Genomic DNA, 25,510 nt, shown 5'->3' on the forward strand with positions numbered 1-25,510 from the left:
AATATAATCCATAGAAAATAGAAAGGTAACATAGAGGTTTAGTTGTTTTAGAGTTCATGTTAACATGTATTTATAAATTAGTGTGCATAGATAAACAACAACTAGTGATCCGTTAAGATGATAATGAGAGTTATTCTCCAAATTCGAGATCTGGTGTTCAAACCTGCATTGATTTTTGGTTGTCAGTGACATGACATAACCTTGGTCAGTGGGATTTTTGGTTGTCATGATATGACATAACCATTGTGAATGGATGAAATGGCGTAAACAGAAAAGTTGTACATGGCACATCAACATTCTTAGCAACGTTTTTCAATATATTAGTATAATTTTTTTTATAATATTAGTATAGCTTTGGGAAAGGTCAAAAGGTGACCAAACGAACGTTGCATAAAATTAAAGCCGACAAACGTGTCATGTTAAGTCGTGTTTGTGTTTGATTCCGTGTCTGTGTGATGTCAATTTTGATAGTATTTTCATATCGTCTTAGAGATTGGCAACTATATATAAAATTCAAAAGGAACAACACAAAAACCACACAGCCTCTAGTCGGCACACAGCAGTGAGCAGCAGCAGGCATCCAGTAGCTAGAAATAAACAACACCCAAAAACCATAACTAGTTACTAGTTACTAGTTAGCACTCCATCTCATTTTTTGCGCATCCTTAAAATAAAGAAATAAAAACCAATCTTTTACTTATCGCAATTATTCCCCAAAATTCAACACTGTACCATTCACGCAGATCTTTCTAAATTAAAAAATTCCCCAAAAAAAACAGCTCAATTTTCTCTCTCCTCTACGGTAAACGTCACTCTTCACTCTTCTTCTTTCTGCTCTCACCCTGTTTTTCTTTGGTAGATCTAGGGTTTCGAACTGAAACCCTTTATTTTTCCCCTTTTTAATTTGAATTTACCCTTTTTTCTTCTTCGTCAGCAATGGCGACTCCATACATGACTGCACCTCAGGTATTTTTATTTAAACTGTAATTTCCCTTATTCCCATTTTCAATTCCAAGAATTTCAACTTTTTAACTAATTTGAATTTTTTTGTTTTGGGCAATTTTCTAGGTGGGTTCGTACTTCGTAACGCAGTATTACTCAATGCTTCAGCAACGGCCGGAGTTCGTGCACCAGCTGTACTCCGACGCAAGTACTATGCTTCGTATTGATGGTCATACGCGCGAGACTGCTACTGCAATGCTGGTCATTTTCCCATTCTCTCCTCTTTTTCTTGGTTAGAATTGTAGCTTTATTAAGTGAAGTACGGGCTTTGTTTTACTGTATTTTGACTTAGTTTTGCAAAATTCTATTTATTAGAAGCATTTTTACTGATTGGTAGTAAACCCAAGATTGAGAATTTTGGGTTTTTGAAGTAAAATTGTTTTGCAATGAGGGGAATTTCGCTTCTTTTGAATGGATGCTTTCGCCTTTGCTTCGGTTGGTGATTTTGCGATAACTTTTGCCTAAGTTGTAAATGGGGTAGTACGTCAAAGATGAAATAATTGTTATGCCAGGCGTTAAATGTCCGTGAAGTGGTTTTAAACTTGTGGAAATAATTTTCCAGTTAGAAGTTGATGGTAAAGTTTCTAATCCTTGTGTTGACAGGAAACATTTTATTGTGAAAGCTATAAATTTATGAATATAAGAGGTTGATATATGCTTTAGTAGATTATTGTATTCTACTGATTCGTAGTAAGACTAGTAACTCAGTATACAAGATCGTGTCTATTTGTTCAATTGAATTCTTTGGAAATAATAAAGATTGGTTCCTTTTGTGAACTGGTGCTTTCTTACCTTTTCTCCGGTAGGCATTAACTCTGTAAAAATTGGGAAAAAGAAGAGGTCTTTTTAGCGAAAGACCAAGGTCTGAAATTTGAGGTAGCGGGAAATGGGGATTGATCTGTGCTTCATGTTCCGTATATTTATTCGTGATGCTTTTTTGAATTTCCTTTTAGTTGTTTCTTGCGAAATAATAACCGTGCCATTTCCTATTTTGGAGCCTAGGGAAGGGTTGGGTTTTGGAGAAAGGAAAATTAAAAAAAATACAACGTGCAAGTAATTCTGCAATGAGTGTCAATGTTAGTGTCACTAGCACCAGGCTACATAAAACTTTGATGTCATGTAATGAACAGAAAAACATTCGAAGCAAATTGTACATCTATTTATTGATTCCATTTCTCTTGTTCTCCATGCTATTTCTCCCCTTAATATTTTTTCATGTAAATAAAAACAAAACAATATACGCAACAGAGTAGGAATCTCTTCCTAGGTTGTGTGACTAGATTGATGATGCCAAAGTAAGCGGACAATCATCTGTTGTTCTGTCCAGCCTTGTTTGTTGTGGTACCTGTCAACTTACGAGCTAGTAAGGACGACTTGATCATCTATCTTGTTTCATTTCTTCTCTTAATTGGTGTTTGTGCAACATATGGACAATCTGGGGCTTCTCTTTTCTGTTCTTTCTCTCTTTCTTGTTTGGGATAACTACTCCCTCCATCCCTTTTTGTTTGCTCCATTTATCATTTTAATCAGTCCCCAAAAGATTGCCTCATTACTATAGATATTTATTGGTACCACAACTTTACTCTTACATAAAATACATATGGACCTGCCATCTTTGTCTCTTCTCAATTTCACTCAATCTACTCTTAATAAAGCTCCTTTGGTGCATGGAGCAAACAATTAGGGAAGGAGGAAGTACTTGAAAGCAGGGACATAGATGAGTAGTGTTGATTAAGGTCCACTAAGTTTTAATCTTTCTCTTCTAATTCTACCGGAGCTATAGAGATTCAAAATTTCCAGTCTCTTTCTTCCATTAGGAAATGATTTATATATTACATGTATATGAACATCTTATGTATAAATTTTGTTTTTTGGTTAAATGGAATACGTAGAAGATAATTATTCCTATTTATACCTCACAATCTAGGTTACTTCCTTGTGCTTTATATATTTCCTTTTATGTGATCTTCTGGTCTCTTGTAGTGTACTCACTCCGTCACTTTTTGATTGTCCCATAGGCAGAATTCACTTTATTAAGAATTGAGTGTAAAATATGCATACGGGTTGATAAAACAGAACCATGAAGGGAGAGATAGAGAGAGAGAAAATGAGAAAAATTACCATTTTAGGTATGTAGCAATCTGAAAGGACACCCCAAATAGGAATATGGGGTTATGAGGTTATCAAAGAGAGACGAAGGGAGTAATTATTATGAATAAATCCTTTTCTTCATGCGATTAACATACTCTACATTTCTATTCTGGCAGCAAATCCATACACTTGTTATGTCGATGCGTTTCACCTCAATTGAGATTAAGACGGCTCATTCCCTTGAATCATGGAATGGAGGAGTAATCGTTATGGTCACAGGGTCTGTACAGATCAGGGATTTCAGTGGGAAAAAGAAATTTGCTCAGACATTTTTTTTGGCTCCTCAGGAGAAAGGATTTTTTGTCCTCAATGATGTTTTTCACTTTATTGAAGAAGACCAAATTCATCCATATCCAGCTTCACTGATGGGGCAAACCAATCTTAATGTGAAGTTAAATACTTCTTCACCCATACCAGAGGCAGGTATGTAATTTTATCTATGACTATGGGATCCCAGATTTGTACATAGACAAGGTCACTAGAGTCTAATCAAGGTTTGGAGTAGAGTGTTTACTTCTGTTGGAAATAACATGTTAGTACCAAATTATCAAGGAGAGTTGGTAATTGTTTTTTTCTTGGATATTTGTTGATAGTTTAGCTGTTAAAGTCATTCTTGCCTGAACATTATAATTGGAGTTTGAACTTGTGGTTTATCTAAAATCTTAATCATGAAGGTTTTGTTGCATGATTTGAAGTAGTGTTTTGTTTTTCTATCAATCTTTGGAAATGTAAGATGATTGTGTGGGTGTTCCTTAACAGTGCCAAACTACATGATTAACGGAGGAATGCAGGCCAGGGACTACATACCTTCTGGTGAAATCAAAGAAAATGGTGCTGTTGATACGTATTCAATGCCTGAACAGAGGCTGCAGCAAGCTCCTGAAGTTGAAAATATTCTCGAAGTCAGTTCTAGAGAGCAGGCAAATAGTTTTCTTGAAAGCCCAATAAACCCCATACAAGAAATTCCACCATCACAGATAGAGGAATCAGTTGATGAGCCTCAAAAGCATACCTATGCTTCTATAGTATGTGCCCACTTTGCTTTTGTACCTTAGAATTAGCCTCTTTTTATGGTTGTCATTTGGAGGTTTGTATATCAGTGTTTTTTTCAATACTGAACTAATACAAAAATTCTATGCTGTTTGAAGTTACGCGCTGCAAAAGCACAGTCAGCAGTTTCTACTGCACTTCCATCATCTTCGAACAAGGCTGTGGCTGCTTCAGAATGGCAGCAACAAACCCAGCAATCTGCTGTCCAACAAGCTCAGCAGCAGACAAATACAACGCATGTTGCAAATGAGAATTTTATGTCAGACATGGGCGAGGAGGTTTCGGCTATAGAAGATAGAGGTCCGCCAAGTGCCTTGTCTTTTTTATTTTCTCATCCCTCTCTCATCTCTCTGAATCGGAAACATACCAAACAGTTTTAAATGATAAATAATCTGGCTGATCTTCAGTCTCTCATATACTCAGTCTCTCCTTACATGCAGCATGTATATCTCTTTAGATTTCTCTACATTCTGCATTGTTTTCTATGATCTATTCGTAGCATAATTGTCTTCTGTTATTGTAGCTGAAATAAAGTCAGTCTACGTGAGAAACTTGTTACCGAACGTATCCGCTTCTGAACTAGAGGAGGAGTTTATGAAATTTGGCCAGCTTACTGGTGAAGGCGTAGCCATCAGGAGGTTGAAGGTTAAAATGTGCATTCATTTAATTATTGATTTGAACTTGTTTACTGCTATCAGAGTTGAAATTTTTGGGTACTTATATGTTGTCTGTATTCAGGACACTGATGTTTGTTATGCATTTGTTGAATTTGAAGATATTGACGCCGTCCAGAGTGCAATTAAGGTTTGTATCTGTCTTTGAGATTTATACTTTGTTGTGGTATGCTATTATGACCCTTGTACATTTTTTCTCATGTTGGGTATTCTATGTGCTTTGATTGGCTCTGTATTAGTTTTCTTTTTGCCACTGTATCCTTACAAAATGATTTTCTTGAATTCTTGTACGCATTTGATGCCTTGGTTTAGCTTTTGGCGTAACTGCTAACCATTGTAGATCTCTTTGCATGTTGGTCTCTGCCATTTTTTTTCCCCTTTGAAGATGTTCATCTCTATTTGGCTTTGTATTAGTTTTCTTTTTGTCACTGTTTCCATAAAAATTGATTTTCTTGAATTCTTGTACGCATTGGATGCTTTGGTTTAGCTTTTGGTGTAACTGCTAACCATTCTAGATCTCTTTGCATATTGGTCACTGCCTTTTCTTGTTCCTTTGAAGATGTTCATCTCTATGCAGTAAGATGTCACTACCTTTACTTTTTCTCTTGCAACGGATACACACACAACTTTTATACTATCATCATCATCTTATCATCATACGTATTACCCATATTTTTCAAGCCCTAGAGTATATAAATTGCTTTATGCTTAAAGAAAATCAGTGATATATTCTCTGTGTTTGGTGGCTCTGGCAGAAATTTAACTGCACCACAAATTTTTTGTGTTTATGGTGGCTGAACTTAATTTATTTTCTTCATTTGTAGGCTGGTTCAGTCCAGATAGCCGGACGACAAGTATACATAGAGGAGAGAAGAGCAAACAGCAGCTTTGCACGTGGAAGTATGTAGACCTGCTCTGTATCTGTTAAGATGCTTTATTTTAGCTTATTTCTGTTTCTTAATTATTAGATTTGATCTAATTGCGGACATGCCAAGAAATGTTAAGAAGTACAGTATATCATGAGATTCCGTTTATCTGTTCTCTTCGCCTGGACATGTCTTGCCACTGATATTTTCTAGTATGACCAAGAGGAGAGGACATCGATCCTTTTGTTCACTGCTCAAGATGAAAGAAACACTCCTCATTGCATTATTGTAAACATGAAAATTGCAAGTCCAAAAATGGTTTTACTTGAAATCTTCTAGTTATTGTTGCATCACGAATTTGTATGATTGAAGCTGCTATTTACTTTGTTAACTTTGAATGAAATGATTTTGAGCAGGGAGAGGGAGAGGCAGGGCTACATATCAGCCAGATGCTTCGAGGGGACGGTTTGGAGGTCGTAGTTATAGCAGGGGTGGTGGTGGTCAAGTTGGCGAGTTCAACAGACCACGAGGAAACGGCTATTACAGGCAAACTAGCCGACAAGACAAAGGGTATTCCACAACCCAAAGCATTTCAGAGTGAACATTGTAGTTTGATGATGAAGAAATAGGGAAATTTTAGTGTTACTTTCAGTTTAGTTTTGGTAGTCAAACATAAATATACTTAAAATGTTTCTGTAGCTCTTTTGGCATTTGAAGAAATGCATTATTTGGGGAGTGGCTTTCAATATACTTAGCCTATGTTATTGATCATTTATTAAAGATATATGTTTATGTCTTCAGTCATAAAAGTGTTGACCAGTGTCAACTTCCGTCTGACTTTTTTTTGTTATTAAAGTACCTTGATCGAATTTTACTGAGACCAAACATCAAACTTGTATAATGGAACAGATGATAATAGCACTTCTCTTTGCTGTGGTGGGCGGAAAATATCCCCCTAATAAGAGCAACAGTTGTAATAATAGAAATTTATCTTTAGCTTCAGGCATGTTTAATAGTGATGTACGAAGTACTTCTTAAGTTGCATAGTTTTGTTAACAAAAGGTCTTGCGCGCACTAGGTGCACAATAAATTTATTGTACACCAAGATAACTTTTAACCATTTTTTGTAACTTTAACCTAGTTTTGATTAACTTTTATTTTTGTAAAAAAAACGTTGATAGATAAACATTTTAAAGAGTTAAATGATTAATTTTATACATTATTAGTGATTTTGAAGAAATAAGTTTTATTAAAATGAAAAAATTTATCACTAAAAAATGGATAACTTTTACCTATATAAGCTTAACTTTTAAACATTTTGAGTTAACTTTTACTATGCTGTATAATATTTATTGTACAACCTTTATAAATAAGAATTTGTGTTTTGCTAATCACTGATCACTTTTTTTATATTTTTTTTTGTTGACGGAGAGAATAATTAAATATTTTGTATTCTGTAAGAAAGAATATTTGCAAGAAAGAAAATTCAAGTATGATATCATTTCATAACGATAACTCCAAGTACCCTAAATAGCAGTTTGCAGACCTCCAGCTTGGATAATCTAACTATATTTTGCGTTCGTTCATGTTTCAGCTGGGGCTGCGCGGAGACAATACCTATTATTTTGCGTGCTTTAATGGATAAACAAGTTTGATTTGTGAATAGTTAGGATGTAAGTTTTTGGCAAGTGTATCTCTTAAATAAATACATACGGCCGGAAAAGGCAAGTGTATCCCTTAAATAAATACAGAAGGAGTAGTAAAAGTACGGAGTAACTCTTACTCCCTCTGTATTTATTTAAGGGATACACTTGCCTTTTCCGACCGTATTTATTTAAGAGATACACTTGTCATTTTTAGTAACTTATCCACCCCACTATCTAATTAAATAATCTATTTAATATATCATATGTCCCACCACGCTATTAAACAAATAATTTCAGAACTACACTCCACCCCCTAAAATGACATGGTCCGCACTTGTTTTACCTATTAGAAATATCTACTCAACCCCACTTGTTTTATTACTTTATTTCATTTAGTTATTCTTAATACCCGTGCTCGGCCAAGTGTATTCTTTAAATAAATAGGGAAGGAGTATTTGCATACTCTTGATCTCTCCCCTCATCCACCTAACTGCTTTAAGCGCTGTTAAGTTTTCAAAATCCTACTTCCTCCATTTTTTTTAATTGCACCATCTTTGATTTCACGCTTGTCAATGCACTATTTTAACCACTAATATCTGTCATTATACATTTTAAAAAATTATAAAAATTTGATGATTTGAAAGTATATTTCGAGACGAATCTAACAAGATCCCACATGAATATATTTTTCTTTTAATATAAATCACAAAAAATAACTATATAAGAATATGTGAATAGTGCTAAAACCAAGATGGTGCAATTATTAAAAAATGGAGGAAGTATAAGCAAATGAAAGCAACTCCAGATCCAACATCCTCTTGAGTAGTCTTGACAGTTGACACCAACACCAAAGCTTCTTAGAAATTTAATTGCTTATTTAGGATTTCAATGTCTCTCGTTTGCCAGAATACAAGTGTACAAAAAACCAGAATTTGGAATTTATGGAAGGATGAAAGAAAAAACATAGTCATAAGCCTACGACATATCTTTGTCAGGATTATTGGCGTGATATATGAGCAGCTATAATTACAAACTACTGGTGAAGATATAGGCTAATATACATGGCTTTACTAATCAGGATTCAGGATATAGTCACTGCATCTAGTATAATAATTTCACCACCTTGTTTGTTCTCACGGATGAAAAACTTACAACCCTTCCAACAAGGAGAAGAGAAGCAGAACAAAAACAGAAATGTCGCCTATTAAGCATCACGATTTGATTCCTTATGCTGTTTAAAACTGTACAACCTGAAACTCGCTATGAAAAACAAGTGCGCTAATATTTATCATCATCATCATCATCATCATCATCAATGGTCAACAAAAAACGAGCATATGCTGCGAGAATATTGCTGCAGAATACGAGCATAAATCAGTACATTTTAGATAAGAAATTCTGAAAAATATGTGTGGAATATAAACTTTTTGAATTTTAAATTCCTATAAGACTTGGGAAATTAATACCAATCTCCAGCGGCAACTTCAACAGCTTGTTCAATGTAATATAAAGTTTTTTTCTGGTCATGGTGAAGTTCCCAAATTAACGTTGCATACTGCGACAACAGCTCCCCATCTTGTGGGTAAGCTAGTACAGCACGTGAGTAGTATTCTTCCGCACCTTGGAGGTCACCCTTTGACTGTCATTAGAACACATAATCAACCAAAGAAGTCAGATTCCTGATATGGTTAACATGGTCCAAAAGAGTTACCATGTACAAGAAATTTTAACCAAAGGGGATGTGCCAATAATGGTCATAACGGCAGTCTCAGGACATCATAGACTCGAAAGATGACGCCCCATATTCTAATGGTTGTGTGGAATTGGTTCAACAAGTTGGGGTAGGTCGTAACTGAAAATTATTAGGTGTACCCGGGTGCACTATGCAACTAAGGGTATTTTAATGCCCGTTGATGATCCCTCTTACATTTTCTCCTCACAGTAAAAGAACAATGTGAGAGACTGGATGATGCACTCGGGTGCACCTAATATGTTCTAGGTCGCAACAGTTTCAGGCCCAGGGAGTGGTAGGAAGGGAGCTTAAGGAAACAGTATGCCGAATAAAACAAAAAGGATTTTCTCTCAGAATCAGATTGTGATCAATTCAATGGTGTAACAGATTACAGTTATAATACTCCCTCTGTTTCACACTTATAATACTCAATCCGTTTCGAAATAATGGGGACACTTACACATTTCACAACAACCAAGATAAATGATTGGAAAGTAAGAAATAAGTATGGGAAAGTAGAATGTTGTAAGAAAGAATAATAAAAAAGTAGGTTGAATGATAAGTTATGAGTAAAAAGAGAATATAAAAATAGATTGAGTGGAATGTTGTAAGTAAGTGGAAAGAAGAATAGTGTAAATGCATTAAATATGGTACCAAAAATTGAACAAAGCACTATCCGTATTATCTTAAAACATCCATTTAAGGAAATTGTCCCTATTATTTTGAAAGGGAGGGAGTACAAATGTATAATCCTCACGGACAAACATTAAATTTTAGATATGCTGAGAAAATACAGTTGGAGGTTTTACCTGATAAAGGAACTGAGCATACTTCTTCAGAAAGAGGGGATCAGAAGGATCTTTGTCCATCATTCTTTTATAGTAATCTTCTACATCAGCACTATTTATTGGGGTTCCTGCTTCAAATATAGGACCGTCATTCCCATTATCAATCCCATCAGCAGGATGCAAGTGAGTGGATTTTTGTATGTCTCCCTGATGATAGAAAACAAATCACATTAGGTTCCCAAGATTAAAAGATCAAGTATTCAATTTTACATGAACTTCATACCTGACCATGATCAGGTTGAATAGAACTTTCATCTTCATCATCATCTACTTCCCAGAGGAACTTAGCATATGATGCCAAAACATTGCTGAAACATGAGTAAAGATTATCAACAATTCAACAAATATGTGCCAAATTACTCTTTGGAGCTTCTATTGCATAATGAGACAGGAATGACAATACTCCAGAACAATTACTTAGTGTCAACTTGCAACTTCCTAACTAACACATTATCAAAGTTTACATCGTGGATAGCTTAAGGCCATACCTAACACTTTAGTCTTCGTTTGCATTTAAATGGGAAAGGATCTCATATATCATATATCATAATCATACACCCATGACTCCATGAGCCTGAGTCAAAATCATTCATTGCTGCTCAAATATGTTTGTATTCACAGGTGCTGGAATATGTACTCGAGACACCATTGTTACAAAATTTTAAGAAACTATTGCATACGACAGAATGACAGATCAATTAAATGCACCTTATTATTTTTATCAGAATATATTGATTAGGAATGAAGCATACTAAGTTATTATTGGCTGGAACTTTTATTGAAACCTGGAACTTTGCATGAGCATAACCTGGTTTGTGTATGAAAAAGAAAATCCCCTAATTTCTGATACAATGTTTGACAATTTTAAGTTGAGGTGTTTTATTGAAAAGAACACACCGACACCGTACAGCCTATTTCAGCCTTGAAGGATATGATGATGAACACAAGTTAAGTAATTGATGAGAATATCTCCCCTCATTTTTTCTTGGGTATGGCAACGACAATAATAGCTATGATGAAACTAAGAAAGATGATGAAATAGTGTGATTTGTGTGTATGTACTATGAATTAAAAGAAAGAGATTGTGTATATGTGCAATAAAAGGTGAAGTTAGTTGATTAGAAAAATGAAGAATAAAAAAGTTAAAGACTACACACCAATCCTTAGAAGCAGTTTGAGCAGCAAGTTCAAAGTATGCCGAGGCCCTTTCTTGATCACGATGGAGTTCCCAAACCAGTAGAGCATACTGTGACAAAATTTCTCCATCACCAGGGTCAGCTTTTGTGGCACGGAAATAATACTCTTCTGCTCCTTCAAGGTCTCCTTTTCTCTGTTTGCCAACAAATTATTCACCAACTTTACCCAAACTTTAAACAACAATAAACCAACTACTCCGTATATACCAAGTATGTGTGTTCCAAGTTTGTTTTTCTACACTAATGCAATGAATTGCTTAAGCTATCTAACACATCAAAATCATTTCAACTCAATCTCAAGTACACGTGTTGGATCTGACATGGACACTTCTAACACATAGGCCAAAATCGTGGAACTTTTTATAAACGACCTCTGACACTTGGTCGCGTACCTATGTCAACCGTTGTTCAACTATGACCTATCTTTCATAATACTGTAATTTGACTTTTGTTGGTTTTTGGATTTTAGGTTGCATTTATTATTTTTGTTTATAACACAAATATTATTAAGGAAAAATAGTTGAATTTTATACAATAATGATGCAAGTGTGACAGTTTATAATAAAGATATACTTCCTCCTATTTTTTATCTTTGCAACCTTTGTAATTTTTACACTATTTACAAATTATACTTTGACTATTGTTGGTGTTTTATACCTAAGTTAAAACATGGGTCATGTGAGTTAAAACATAGGTCATGTGGGATATATGGGATCTTGTTAGATTCGTCTAAATATGTATTGTTAAAATATTAACTTTTTATAATTTTTGCTTAAATAGAATTTAAAATGTCAATGATCAAAATTGTGTATTAGTATGCGTGAAAGTATCAAACGTTGCGAGTAAAAATGAATCGAGGAAGTATAAAAAAACAATTGGGATGTAGAAAATAGGTCATGGATACGGATCCCTAATGCCTTGACAGCTTATTCAGACCAAAAACATAGAGAATGATGAAAGATTGGAAAAAATGGATAACAAAATCTGACCTGAAAAAACTGGGCAAACTTGATCAAAACCAAGGGATGATTAGGAAAGTCATCAAGCAACTCTCGATAATACTCCTCATCATTTTCTCTATCCTCCCTAAAACTATCAAATCCATCTGTAATCCCAAGTCCAAGCCCAGAAGCAAGATACATAGGTGGACTAGGTGGTGGTTCAACTTCTTCCCCAACCAATTTCTTCTCAAACCCATCAACAGATTCACCAAATTCATCACCTTCTTCCTTGATCAAATCCATATTTGGTTTCACAAAACTAAATTCACCACTACCCGGTAAATCCCCATCAACCTTTTCCCCATTTTTCAGTGATTTTCCCAGAAATTCCCTATTTTTAACCTCATGTTCATCAACCCCACCATCAATTGTGTTATAAATTGATAAAGATGGGGCAGTTTCTAACATTATAGTGTTGTGTCTTTAATAGATTTTCTGGGTATTGAAGAAAGTATGATTCTATATTAATTTGGAGTGTTTAATCTAATTGGGATCTTGATTTTTGTCTTTGCTTGAGAGTGAATGATTATTACTATTTTTTCTCTGGTGCGAATGATTATTGCCGTGGGTAAAAAAGTGGGGATTTTCTAGTTGCGTAGTTTATTGGCAACAACGTGCAGAGGCTTTGTAGGAGGGTAGTGTAGATCGCGTATTGGTACTTGCACCAACGGTGACGAGTGAATGAGCGACGGTCCAGTATTGTCCCTTTCTCCGGGAGGATGCACTCATGCTGACGATCTAAATATAATATTATTATTTATAGGGGTGTCAATTTCGATAACGGATCGGGTTTGGGTGGGGTTTATCGGTTCGGGTTGAAACAAGTTCATTCTTGCAAACGGGTTAGGTTGTAAACGAGTTTAGTCCGATTGTAATAGATTCATAAACATATCGGGTTGGACTCATATCGGGTAGGATTCGCATCAGATCGGGCTTATCGGGGATTGTAATCGATCGGGTCGGGTTCAAAAATTAACGGGTTAGATTGGTTCGGGTTAATTTAGTTCGGGTTCATATCGAATCGGATTATAATCGGACTGACCATAGTCGGGTCGGGTTGTAAACGAGTTTAGCCGGATTGTAATAGGCCCGAATCATATCGGGTTGGGCTCATACTTAATTAAGCTTCGCAACTCGATAAATAATAAAGAATAACGAATAACTCAGTAAATATAGATCATACTCCATAACTTGAAAAACGACATAAATAATTACATTAACAAAATATATTAGATCGCACAAAAATGAAATTTTAAAAAGACATAATAGTTAATTTTACCCAAATAAAATTGATTCATAAAACTCATTTCAAGAAACTTTTTAAATTGCAGCCAAAACATATAGTCAAATACCGAACTCAACTAACAATCATACAATACTAATAATACTTTTGAAGTATCGTTTAGCACAATCGCAAGGAGGGAAAATATTTAACTCATAAAAATAAATTATAATCCTTCTTATCAAATTATAAAACGCGAATAAAAGTTCAAAAATAACAAACAAGTTCAAAACGGGTTTTATGCTCGATATAGACTCAAAAAAATCATATATTTACTATTTTGAGTTTACACTCAACCTTCACAAGGCTGTAAGTTACTTTGGAAATTATTAATATAATTTTAATTGCAAAATATGATTTAACCAATAGTTTGTGCCAAAACGTATTCATCCCAAATGCATCTCAACATAGTAGTTGCACTCATGACTTTCGAATCATGTACCTCCTTCAAAATTATTGTGTCTATAGTTGAATATTTAGAATAACCTTCAATACTAACGTACTAAATTTAATGAAGCTAGCATAAGCTCGCTCAAGATATGAAGGTCTGACATCGTTTTAACTCATAATCATTCTTAATAAGCATAAATTATCTTTAGCAAAATCTTATATCGTTCACATGCCCAAATCTCACGATCAAACTTTGACAAGTCTCGCGATCAAACTTTCACAAGTATCACGATCAAACGTTCACAAGTCTCATATTCCAACCAATCATAATATTTAAGTTTGAAACATAAAATATTGAGTTAATTGCAATGTTAAAATAAATGTTCAAATCACACTTTATTTCTTATTCCAAATCATAGTACCAAAATAATTGAATTTAAGTCGAAAATCTTATATCTCGAATGCAAATCACATGATTCTTAAAATCAAGAAAACACAAGCCATAAATTTATCAAAATAGATGGACAATGTGTACCTAAATCATTCACACTAAAATTTCAAGAATACGATCACAATTTCATAATTCGATCACCACAATTCACGATACCCATCCATTGCTTGAACTCCAAATTTTTTCGCCAATAATAACTTGAATAAACAATAACGATAGGAATTAATGTTGCAGTTACCAATATCAAATAGATGAACAATATATAGTCTTTAACTTCCTTTAATTTGGAAACCCTCTAGTAAACTATTCAATCTCTCCTTTTAAAATCAAAACAAAGACCAAACCAATTCATTCATGAAAGAAACCACAATCTGATTAATAAAATTCATTTTGGTTTATTAGGATAAAGGGAGAAAAGGCCAATCCTTTTAAATTCATAATTTTACGACATTTCAACATCAACGACTTCATCTCCGGCTAGACAGAAGCGGCGAAAAGGACACGCTGGGGGAGGAGGAGGAGGAGCAGCGTCGATGACCAGAACGTCGCAGCAAGGGAATGACGTCAGTACCAAGGTCGGCGTTGTGTCGGTCGTAGCAGCACCACCACCATACAAGAGAAAAGGAAGTTAATCAAAATTGATTCAATACATCAATGGAAGAAGCAGATGTATTACCAATTGCGATGGAGTGTGGGTGATGGTAAATGAAGGGCCACCATCGACAGTGGTGGTATGGAGCATGGACGAGAGTCAGGGAGAAGCACGGCAGCGGCAACAATAAACACAACAACAATAATCACATTCGATGGCACCGACGAGAAGGAACGACGACGATCCCCACCGGCGAGGGAAGGCATCAACATCAGAGGGAGAGAGGCCGGAGGTGAAGAGAAGGAGAGGGAGATCGGTGAACAGGAGACCAAGAGATTGAGAGGAGTGGTTGATTGCATGGGTTTCCTTCGCAACCAAGGGGTGATGTAGATTTTTTTAGAGAAAGAGATAACTAGACAAGTTGCTTGGACACTTGGCAATTAATCCCACAACAAGACACTAGATGACTAGTGAAAGGAAAGTGTATAAGAGAAGTTGTCTTATTTTCAAAATACCCCTTCTAAGGGTAATTACTAAAATGCCCTCCGCAACAACCCCCAGATGGGATCGCATAGGAATCTTGGATCCCAAACTCTGGTCTCCACAAGGCCCATGATTTTACACCCCTACAATAAACTCAAGTATTGAATTATGGACCAACTAACTCTCTCTTTACTTTCTCTTTCTACGAGGATCTGACTTGAGCGTCAGAGAGGGTTTTCTCGAGAACCTTACGAGCCATTTAACGTTTGTCTTTTGTGGGAAAACAACACCCCAAAAACACAAAATATATAAAAAAATCAACCGAAGGAAAGCGGGTCGCTTGGTAGACGAAACATCCTTGTAATTCATTCTTAGTAATTTCTTTGCAGAAACACCTTTATTAATGGAATATTTTTCCATAATACTTGATCACCTTCAAACCTATCCGATTATCCTAAATTTTCCATTCGGAGAAGTTAGTTTTGAAAAATTTCGGATACGGATATCCGGTCAAAAATATGATTTCTTTTTCCTGTATATACATCTATGTATTTCATCGAGCAATTGAGCATATATTACTAGTATCTTAAATATACAAAATTATCTGTAGTTATGTACATAATTAGACAATTACTTTTATTGCAACAATCAACCAAGTACAATTCTCGTCCTAAAAAATATTAATTACAAATAAACATAAAGAAAAGGTTGTCTTTTCTTTAAAAAACATATTATAAAGGTGTCCTCTACTTATTAAATATTACTCCAAAATTAGATTTCCACCATTTTTTTTTGACTTTCAAAATTAACTAAATTGTGTGGGAAAGAAAAGAGAGAATTTGATAAACAATTAGACGTATTCCATTTTTCTCTCTTTCTCTATCATTTTTCTTTTCTTCTTTTGCTATCTCTCCCTTTGTCTTTCTCTCTCTCCTTTTTTTGTTTCCTTACATTTTTCTCTTTATTTTTTTTGTCACCCTCCCCTCGTCGTCCCTATGAAGGACGATGATGAGTGGGTTGACCCTTTCAATTTCCCTTAAAAACCACCATCATTCAAAATCATTTTCCTTTGAACACAAACACTTTTACAAAAAAAAATCAACAACATAAAATAAACGTTAAACATTATTATCATTAACTAATTAAATATTATATCAAATTTAAAATGGCGGGTCTATCACCTTTCCAACTCTTAGAAATAAACCTAATATCAGCTCAAGATATATCCAAGGTTGCACGGTCGATGAGAACATATGCGGTCGCGTGGGTTCACCCAGACCGGAAGCTCACCACCCGTGTCGATACAAATGGTGTAACCAACCCAACATGGAATGACAAGTTTGTCTTCCGTGTAGACAACCAATTCCTCCATTCGGACACGTCCGCTATAATGATCGAGATTTACGCATTGCATTGGTTTCGTGACGTGCATGTAGGCACGGTGCGAGTCCTTGTGGGTAACCTCATTCCCCCACAAACACGGTCTTATAATCACAACCATCTTGGGATGCGGTTTGTTGCCCTCCAAGTTCGTCGCCCATCGGGCCGTCCCCAAGGCATCTTAAACGTCGGTGTTACCGTCCTAGATAGCACAATGCGTAGCATGCCGTTGTACACACAACTCAGCACGTCAGCTGTTGGGTACCAGAAGTTGATGGGGCAAGACGAGCTTCATAGCCATCCACAAGATGGTGAGCCTAGTATACCTAAGGGTAATTCAGGCCAATTTCGCCGTACAAAAAGCGAGAGAAGCTCCGTCCTCGGAAATGATTATGATCAAGGTTTCATGTTTCATAAGCCTAGTAACTCAATAATTAATGGCTCCGACAATAATAACTCTGCCATTATGAAGAAGGATAAGCACGTGTATGATAAGCCGTTATCAATAGTAGATGGAGTAGATGCTTCATCAAGTATAAGCTTAGCTATGAAATTAAAAGCCCCTGAAGGAAAAAAGAATGGATCAGTTGTCAGCAATGGAGCAGCTTCGTCAGTCAAAGGGATACCAATTAAAAAAAAGGGCATAAGGCAAGACAAGACGACGGTAAAAACCAACAAAAAACACGATTGGTTACCACATTACTCGGCAGTCACGAAAGACTTTGCGGCAGGATCAGTATGGTCGGAATCCGAAGTGGGGCCTTCGCCATCAGAAGTGGCAGCAGCAATTGCAGAGGACAATAAATATAAGCACATGGAGGAAAGGGGAAGCTCAATAATAATGGATTACGAGAGTGAAGGGGTAAGGACAAAGTTAGAGAGATGGAGAGCAGAGATGCCAACGGCTTATGGTTATGGTGGTTCTTACCTTGGTGATGGTGGTAGTAGTAGTAGTAGCTCCATCTTCCCTAGGGCAACACACAATCAACGACATACTGCTGATGGTGGAGCTGGTAAATTCTCATGCTTTGGAAACATTTGTGGGTATGAATGTTCCATAGTATGTGGTAGAAACAACAACGACGTTCATGGTGGTGCTAAAGCTAAGAACAAGTATGATGCAAGAGCACCTTCTATAGATTCTGTGTCCACATATTTTTGAGTTTGAGTAGGAGATTTTTGGTGATCTACACATTTTTCTTTGTTTTAAAAATTTGTGAATATTATTATTGTTGGAACTTGGAAACGTCATGCTTAATTCTTCCCCTTTCTCAAAGTAATTTGTAATATAGAGTATAATCTTTTCGTCACCAAAAGTTTTAATTTTCTTTACTAGTCGCTGGTAAATTTTTTAGAGTGGTACCGAAAAATAGATTAAATATAGTCTTTATTCTTTGTAGCCGCTTATGGACCTCAGCGGGGAATTTATACTTTCGTACCAATTAATATCTTACATCTCCTTTTTTTTTTACATAAGCTAAACAAAATAAAATAAATAACTAAGGAAAGCACGAAAAGAAAATAGAATTCAAAGCTGCTTTGTTTGCAAGATCATGCGCCCTTTAAACTTGTTACCAATTAACCAGTGTGAATGCTACACCAATTCATGGTACTTCCCGGCTTCGAATTGTTAGGTTATGATACATATGACATTACATAAATCATGCGGAAACAACCATTAACCCAGGACAACATATTATTTACACATAATCATATAGCATAATTTAGATGCATACTCTTTGTTGCGTGCCCTCCCTAGCTGCGCCCGAACCGAACAAGAACAAGTCTTTTAGGACTCCAAGTGTCGTCCCTCCGTAGATAGTCCACAGCACGTCCGGATCCGCCTTAAGATTGACCAACTAGAATCGCCCTTAAGGTACTAGAAAATTTCGGCACTTTTGAGCAAGATGTGTGTTTTAATTTTCTCTCAAAAAACTCACTTTTGAATACTTTGAAACTTGTGTATAAATTATGACCCCTAGGCCTTTATTTATAGAGTTATGGAAAAGGAATCGTAATCCTAGTAGGATGCGAATTAATTGGAATTAGAATCCTACATGAATTCTATTTAATTAATTTATCCAATTAGGAATAGACATTTAATCATACACTGACTCTTGCAGATTCAGGAATCACGCATGAGCACAAACTCACACACACACGGCAGCCACAAGGGCCGCCCATGCGCGTGCGAGCAGCAGCCCGCGTAGCACGGCCCACGCAGCCGCGGCCTCTTGGCGCGCGCTGGGCCTGCCTTGCGGTAGGCCTGGCCGCTGCCTTGGCTGGGCTTTGTGGCGCGCATGCTTGCTGGGCGATGGCCCCGGCTTCGTGCTGGGCCTTCGTCCGGCAAGCCTCGTCCGATGCTAATTCGTACGATACGCTTCCGATTAAATTTCCATTTCCGGAATCTATTTCCGATACGAACAATATTTAACATTTCCGATTCCGGAATTAATTTCCGTTTCGAACAAATATTTAATATTTCCGTTTCCGGAATTATTTTCCGATTCCGGCAATATTTCCGATTCTGACAATATTTCCGTTTCCGGTAATATTTCCGATTCTGGTAATATTTCCATTTCCAATAATATTTTCCGATACGTACCATGTTTCCGTTTCCGGCAACATCTACGACTTGGATAATATTCATATTTCCGATACGATCCATATTTCCGTTTCCGGCAATATCATCGTTTCCGGAGTATTCATTTCTTGCTTGTGACGATCTTAGCTCCCACTGAAACCAAGATCCGTCGGTTCCGAATATTCATAGATGGAGTATTTAATGCCATTAAATACTTGATCCGTTTACGTACTATTTGTGTGACCCTACGGGTTCAGTCAAGAGTAAGCTGTGGATTAATATCATTAATTCCACTTGAACTGAAGCGGCCTCTAGCTAGGCATTCAGCTCACTTGATCTCACTGAATTATTAACTTGTTAATTAATACTGAACCGCATTTATTAGACTTAACATAGAATGCATACTTGGACCAAGGGCATTATTTCCTTCAGTCTCCCACTTGTCCTTAGGGACAAGTGTGCATTTCCTAATTCCTTTGTCGCTCGATGCTTGCTCTTGAACATAAGGTAAGAGTTGTCATCCTTATTATGTCCAGAGGTGTTCCTCGGTTTCAGAGTTCAACTGATCAAATAAACAGATAATCATAGCCTATGATTCATCCGAGCACGGCCATGCATTTCACAGTTTCTAGCTCTCCGAGTGGCCTTGTACAACTTTTAAGCATCTCATCCCGATTTATGGGAGGACAATCCCAATCTTGCGATCTTGAGATTAGACTTCGTTTGATAGGTGATTACTTGAGCGTTGCCTTTATAGCCTCCTTTTACGGTGCGACGGTTGGTCAACGTCAAAGCAACCAGTTCTCAAACAAGTAATCTCAAATCACTCAGGTATTGAGGATTTAGTGTCTAATAATTTAATGAAATTTACTTATGACAGACTTTCATCTCTTACAGTAAAGTTTCATAGGTCTTGTCCGATACTAGTCTTCCCAAAGTAAGTATCTATGCAAATGATTATGACATTGCCATGTCCACATAGTTCAAGAAACAGAACTACTAGTCATCTTGCACTCTAATCGTCTAACGTTTTCTATGCGTCCAATTTTATAGAAAACTCCAATTAGGGACCATTTTCAACCTTTGACATTCAAGTTCACTTGATAGACATTTCTTAGTCACAGGACTGGTCCTGACAGTCTATCTTGAATATATCGTCAAATTGAAGGGACTCATCATTTAATAAACCACAAATTAAATGGAAAAATGAATTTCTTTCATTTATTGTGAATGATTAACCAATAATGTTTTACAAAGATTTAAACTCTAAAACTTTAAAACATTAAACAGAGACATCAAAGCCATTCTCCAATATGCTTGATTCCCATAGCTGCAGTGTGCGAGTTGTGCTTCGCTTGCGGCAGAGGTTTAGTTAATGGATCTGATATGTTGTCATCAGTTCCAATTTTGCTTATCTCGACTTCTTTTCTTTCAACGAACTCTCGTAGAAGGTGAAATCTACGAAGTACATGCTTGACTCTCTGGTGGTGTCTAGGCTCTTTTGCCTGTGCAATAGCTCCGTTATTATCACAATACAGGGCTATTGGTCCTTTAATGGAGGGGACTACACCAAGTTCTCCTATGAACTTCCTTAGCCATATAGCTTCCTTTGCTGCTTCATGTGCAGCAATGTACTCCGCTTCAGTTGTAGAATCCGCAATGGTGCTTTGCTTAGCACTTTTCCAGCTTACTGCTCCTCCGTTGAGGCAGAAGACAAACCCAGACTGTGATCTGAAATCATCTTTGTCGGTTTGGAAACTTGCGTCCGTATAGCCTTTAACAATTAATTCATCATCTCCACCATAGACCAGGAAGTCATCTTTGTGCCTTTTCAGGTACTTCAGAATGTTCTTGGCAGCAGTCCAATGCGCCTCTCCTGGGTCTGACTGGTATCTGCTCGTAGCACTGAGTGCGTACGCAACATCCGGGCGTGTACATATCATAGCATACATTATTGAACCAATCAATGATGCATATGGAATCCCACTCATTCGTCTACGCTCATCAAGTGTTTTTGGGCACTGAGTCTTGCTTAGAGTCATTCCATGAGACATGGGTAGGTAGCCTCGCTTGGAGTCCGCCATCTTGAACCTATCAAGCACCTTATTGATATAAGTGCTTTGACTAAGTCCAATCATCTTTTTAGATCTATCTCTGTAAATCTTGATGCCCAATATGTACTGTGCTTCTCCTAGATCCTTCATCGAAAAACATTTCCCAAGCCAAATCTTGACAGAGTTCAACATAGGAATGTCATTTCCGATAAGCAATATGTCGTCGACATATAATACTAGGAAAGCAATTTTGCTCCCACTGACCTTCTTGTATACACAAGATTCGTCTGCGTTCTTGATGAAACCAAAGTCACTGACTGCTTCATCAAAACGTATATTCCAGCTCCTGGATGCCTGCTTCAATCCGTAGATTGACTTCTTTAGCTTGCATACCTTTTTAGCATTCTTTGGATCCTCAAAACCTTCAGGCTGTGTCATAAACACAGTTTCTGTTAAAACGCCGTTTAAGAAAGCAGTTTTGACATCCATCTGCCATATTTCGTAATCGTAATATGCAGCGATTGCTAACATTATTCGAATAGACTTTAGCATTGCAACTGGTGAAAAGGTTTCATCGTAATCCACACCGTGGACTTGCCTGTAACCTTTTGCAACCAATCTAGCTTTGAAAACTTCAAGTTTCCCATCCTTGTCCTTTTTCAGTTTGAAAACCCATTTGCTTCCAATGGCTTGGTAGCCATCTGGCAAATCGACCAAATCCCATACTTGGTTTTCAGACATGGAGTCTAATTCAGATTGCATGGCTTCTTGCCATTGCTTGGAGCTAGGGCTCGTCATAGCTTGCTTGTAAGTCGCAGGTTCATCACTTTCAAGTAATAGAACGTCATAGCTCTCGTTCGTCAAAATACCTAAGTACCTTTCCGGTTGAGATCTATATCTTTGCGATCTACGCGGGGTAACATTTCTAGATTGACCATGATTCTCACCAGATTCTTCTAAAGATCTCTGAGTTTCATCCTGAATGTCATCTTGAGCATTCTCTAGAGTTTGTTGTTCGACTCGAATTTCTTCGAGGTCTACTTTTCTCCCACTTGTCATTTTGGAAATGTGATCCTTCTCCAAAAAGACACCATCTCGAGCAACAAACACTTTGTTCTCAGATGTATTGTAGAAGTAATACCCCTTTGTTTCCTTTGGATAGCCCACAAGGATACATTTGTCAGATTTTGGATGAAGTTTGTCTGAAATTAATCGTTTGACGTATACTTCACATCCCCAAATCTTAAGAAAAGACACATTTGGAGGCTTTCCAAACCATAATTCGTATGGAGTCTTTTCGACAGCTTTAGACGGAGCTCTATTTATAGTGAGTGCAGCTGTATTTAGTGCATGTCCCCAAAATTCTAATGGAAGTTCGGCCTGACCCATCATTGACCTGACCATGTCTAGCAAGGTTCTGTTCCTCCGTTCTGACACACCGTTCCATTGTGGTGTTCCAGGAGGAGTCAATTCTGATAGAATTCCACATTCTTTCAGATGGTCATCAAATTCATAGCTCAGATATTCACCGCCTCTATCAGACCGCAGTGCCTTAATCTTCTTGCCTAATTGATTCTCTACTTCACTCTGAAATTCCTTGAATTTGTCAAAGGATTCAGACTTATGCTTCATTAGGTAGACATAACCATACCTACTGAAGTCATCAGTGAAAGTGATAAAGTAGCTGAAACCACCTCTAGCATTTGTACTCATTGGTCCACATACATCTGTATGGATTAAACCCAATAGTTCATTTGCTCTTTCTCCAACTTTAGAGAAAGGTTGCTTTGTCATTTTGCCAAGTAAACATGATTCGCATTTACCATAATCCTCTAAGTCAAATGGTTCTAGAATTCCTTCCCTTTGAAGTCTTTCTAAGCGTTTCAAGTTTATATGGCCTAATCGACAATGCCACAGATAGGTGAGATCTGAATCATCCTTTTTGGCCCTTTTGGTATTTATGTTATATACTTGTTTGTCGTGATCTAATAAATAAAGTCCATTGACTAATCTAGCAGATTCATAAAACATCTCTTTAAAATAAAACGAACAACTATTGTCTTTTATTATAAAGGAAAATCCCTTAGCATCTAAGCAAGAAACTGAAATGATGTTTTTAGTAAGACTTGGAACATGGAAACATTCTTCCAGTTCCAAAACTAGCCCGGAGGGCAACGACAAATAGTAAGTTCCTACGGCTAATGCAGCAATCCGTGCTCCATTTCCCACTCGTAGGTCGACTTCTCCCTTGCTTAACTTTCTACTTCTTCTTAGTCCCTGTGGATTGGAACATAAGTGTGAGCCACAACCTGTATCTAATACCCAAGAAGTTGAATTAGCAAGTATACAGTCTATAACGAAAATACCTGAAGATGGAACGACTGTTCCGTTCTTCTGATCTTCCTTTAGCTTCAAGCAATCTCTCTTCCAATGCCCCTTCTTCTTGCAGTAGAAGCATTCGGATTCAGAAGTGGGTTGACTGACCTTCCTCTTTGCAGATTTGGCGCCAGTTTGCTTAGTTGGGCTGGCCTTGTTGCCACCTTTCTTAGCATTCCTCTTCTTTCCAGATTTCTTGAACTTGCCCCCACGCACCATAAGCACATCCTGCTTATCACTTTTGAGCGTCTTTTCAGCGGTCTTCAGTATACCGTGAAGCTCAGTGAGCGTTTTGTCCAGACTATTCATACTGTAGTTCAGTTTGAACTGATCATACCCGCTATGAAGAGAATGGAGGATGGTGTCTATAGCCATTTCCTGAGAAAATTGCTGATCCAGCCGACTCATATTCTCAATGAGTCCAATCATTTTGAGAACATGTGGACTTACGGGCTCGCCTTTCTTAAGCTTGGTCTCAAGAATTTGCCTATGAGTCTCGAATCTTTCGACTCGAGCCAGATCTTGGAACATGTTCTTCAACTCACTGATGATTGTGAAAGCATCTGAGTTGATGAACGTTTTCTGCAGATCTGCACTCATAGTGGCGAGCATTAGACATTTCACATCCTTGTTGGCATCAATCCAACGATTGAGGGCTGCCTGAGTGATCCCGTCGCCTGGAGCTTCGGGCATCGCCTCATCTAGGACATACTCCTTTTCTTCCTGCATAAGAACTATTTGCAAGTTCCTTTGCCAGTCAAGGAAGTTTTTCCCGTTCAACTTCTCCTTTTCGAGAATTGATCGAATGTTGAATGAATTGTTGTTTGCCATATTAAAAACTACAATTGAAAAGAATAAACAAATAAATAACCATTCACAGTTTCTCTTAATAAACTTAAATTCTAGCATACATGCATAATTCAATGTTTATTAAGCATTTTATTCAAGTTATGTGTTCCGGCAGGTGTGAATAAAATGATTCCAAGATCCTAAAATCATTGAAGAACTAAGCACAGTTTGTCGACTTAATCCTAGAACATCTTAGGTAAGCAAAAGCCTTTTGCTAATAGTCTAGAAACTATTCTTGGTTGATAGGTACGTCTAAGAACTTATTAGGTAAACCTATCGAATTTGCCACGACATAAAAGGACTCCTTACTTATATCGTTGAGTTTCACCAAAACTAACATGTACTCACAATTATTTGTGTACCTTGCCCCTTTAGGACCAATAAGTAACACCTCGCTGAGCGAAAACTATTACTAGATTGATGTAAAGGATATCCAAGCAAGTGTATATTTTGGCATGGCACCTTTTAACTCAATTTTTAAGTTTGGAACTTAAGGCTCTTACTATGTTGGTTAGATTTTAAGTGAACTAAAATCCTTAATCATGCAACATAATCAAGCTTTTGATCTCATGCATTTTAAGACATATTTAAAACAATAAATAACTTAAAACATGCATAAGATATTTGTGATCTAGTATGGCCCGACTTCATCTTGAAGCTTTGACTTCAAAGTCCGTCTTGAAAATCTCCGTGGGAGGCACCATTTTCTTCAAATAGGATAAGCTATAACTAATTACAACTATTTGATGGTTCGCAGACCATATTTGAATTGAAAAATAACTTTGGTACTTTAGACCAATTACATTCAAATTAATGGTACGCAGACCATATTTTCTATCCTATTTGGGCCATACTAGTCACTTCATAACCTGCTAAACAGTACATATACAATATATACCATTC

General features: G+C 36.8%; 3 protein-coding genes across 4 annotated transcripts; 2 read left to right on the plus strand and 1 right to left on the minus strand.

The window, feature by feature from the left end:
- Positions 1-682: 682 nt before the first annotated feature.
- LOC110805871 (nuclear transport factor 2) lies at positions 683-6,580 on the plus strand. 2 transcript variants are annotated; one of them, XM_056828495.1, is made up of 10 exons: positions 683-802; positions 935-966; positions 1,069-1,203; positions 3,270-3,576; positions 3,913-4,178; positions 4,302-4,503; positions 4,727-4,848; positions 4,942-5,007; positions 5,702-5,777; positions 6,160-6,580. In XM_056828495.1, exons 2-10 carry the CDS (start codon positions 937-939, stop codon positions 6,342-6,344), a joined length of 1,389 nt encoding a protein of 462 aa, XP_056684473.1. In that variant the 5' UTR covers positions 683-802; positions 935-936; the 3' UTR covers positions 6,345-6,580. The 2 variants fall into 2 exon arrangements, with proteins under 2 accessions (XP_056684473.1, XP_021867184.1); XM_022011492.2 differs by having other exon boundaries at positions 791-966.
- A 1,663-nt stretch (positions 6,581-8,243) lies between these two features.
- Positions 8,244-12,868, minus strand: LOC110805881 (uncharacterized). The gene is made up of 6 exons (XM_022011499.2): positions 12,155-12,868; positions 11,127-11,299; positions 10,193-10,277; positions 9,931-10,116; positions 8,856-9,028; positions 8,244-8,743 (listed from the first exon to the last, which is right to left on the minus strand). The coding sequence occupies exons 1-6, from the start codon at positions 12,572-12,574 to the stop codon at positions 8,668-8,670; spliced, it is 1,113 nt and encodes a 370-aa protein (XP_021867191.2). The 5' UTR covers positions 12,575-12,868; the 3' UTR covers positions 8,244-8,667.
- A 3,423-nt stretch (positions 12,869-16,291) lies between these two features.
- LOC110805873 (uncharacterized) lies at positions 16,292-18,091 on the plus strand. The gene has a single exon (XM_022011494.2). The coding sequence runs from the start codon at positions 16,530-16,532 to the stop codon at positions 17,904-17,906; it is 1,377 nt and encodes a 458-aa protein (XP_021867186.1). The 5' UTR covers positions 16,292-16,529; the 3' UTR covers positions 17,907-18,091.
- Positions 18,092-25,510: the final 7,419 nt, after the last annotated feature.

This window comes from Spinacia oleracea, chromosome 5, assembly GCF_020520425.1.
Source record: "Spinacia oleracea cultivar Varoflay chromosome 5, BTI_SOV_V1, whole genome shotgun sequence".
Lineage (NCBI taxonomy): Eukaryota > Viridiplantae > Streptophyta > Magnoliopsida > Caryophyllales > Amaranthaceae > Spinacia > Spinacia oleracea.

What these genes read in the sequence shown, in the direction of transcription:
- LOC110805871 (XM_056828495.1), top strand. Translation starts at nt 937, where the DNA reads ATGGCGACTCCATACATGACTGCACCTCAG. An exon ending in CATACATGACTGCACCTCAG is followed by an intron (nt 967 to 1,068) that starts GTATTTTTATTT and finishes GCAATTTTCTAG; the next exon opens with GTGGGTTCGTACTTCGTAAC. An exon ending in TTCACCCATACCAGAGGCAG is followed by an intron (nt 3,577 to 3,912) that starts GTATGTAATTTT and finishes GTTCCTTAACAG; the next exon opens with TGCCAAACTACATGATTAAC.
- LOC110805873 (XM_022011494.2), top strand. Translation starts at nt 16,530, where the DNA reads ATGGCGGGTCTATCACCTTTCCAACTCTTAGAAATAAACCTAATATCA.
- LOC110805881 (XM_022011499.2), bottom strand. Translation starts at nt 12,574, where the DNA reads ATGTTAGAAACTGCCCCATCTTTATCAATTTATAACACAATTGATGGT. An exon ending in AGTTTGCCCAGTTTTTTCAG is followed by an intron (nt 11,300 to 12,154) that starts GTCAGATTTTGT and finishes GTTGGCAAACAG; the next exon opens with AGAAAAGGAGACCTTGAAGG. An exon ending in ATGCTCAGTTCCTTTATCAG is followed by an intron (nt 9,029 to 9,930) that starts GTAAAACCTCCA and finishes TTCTAATGACAG; the next exon opens with TCAAAGGGTGACCTCCAAGG.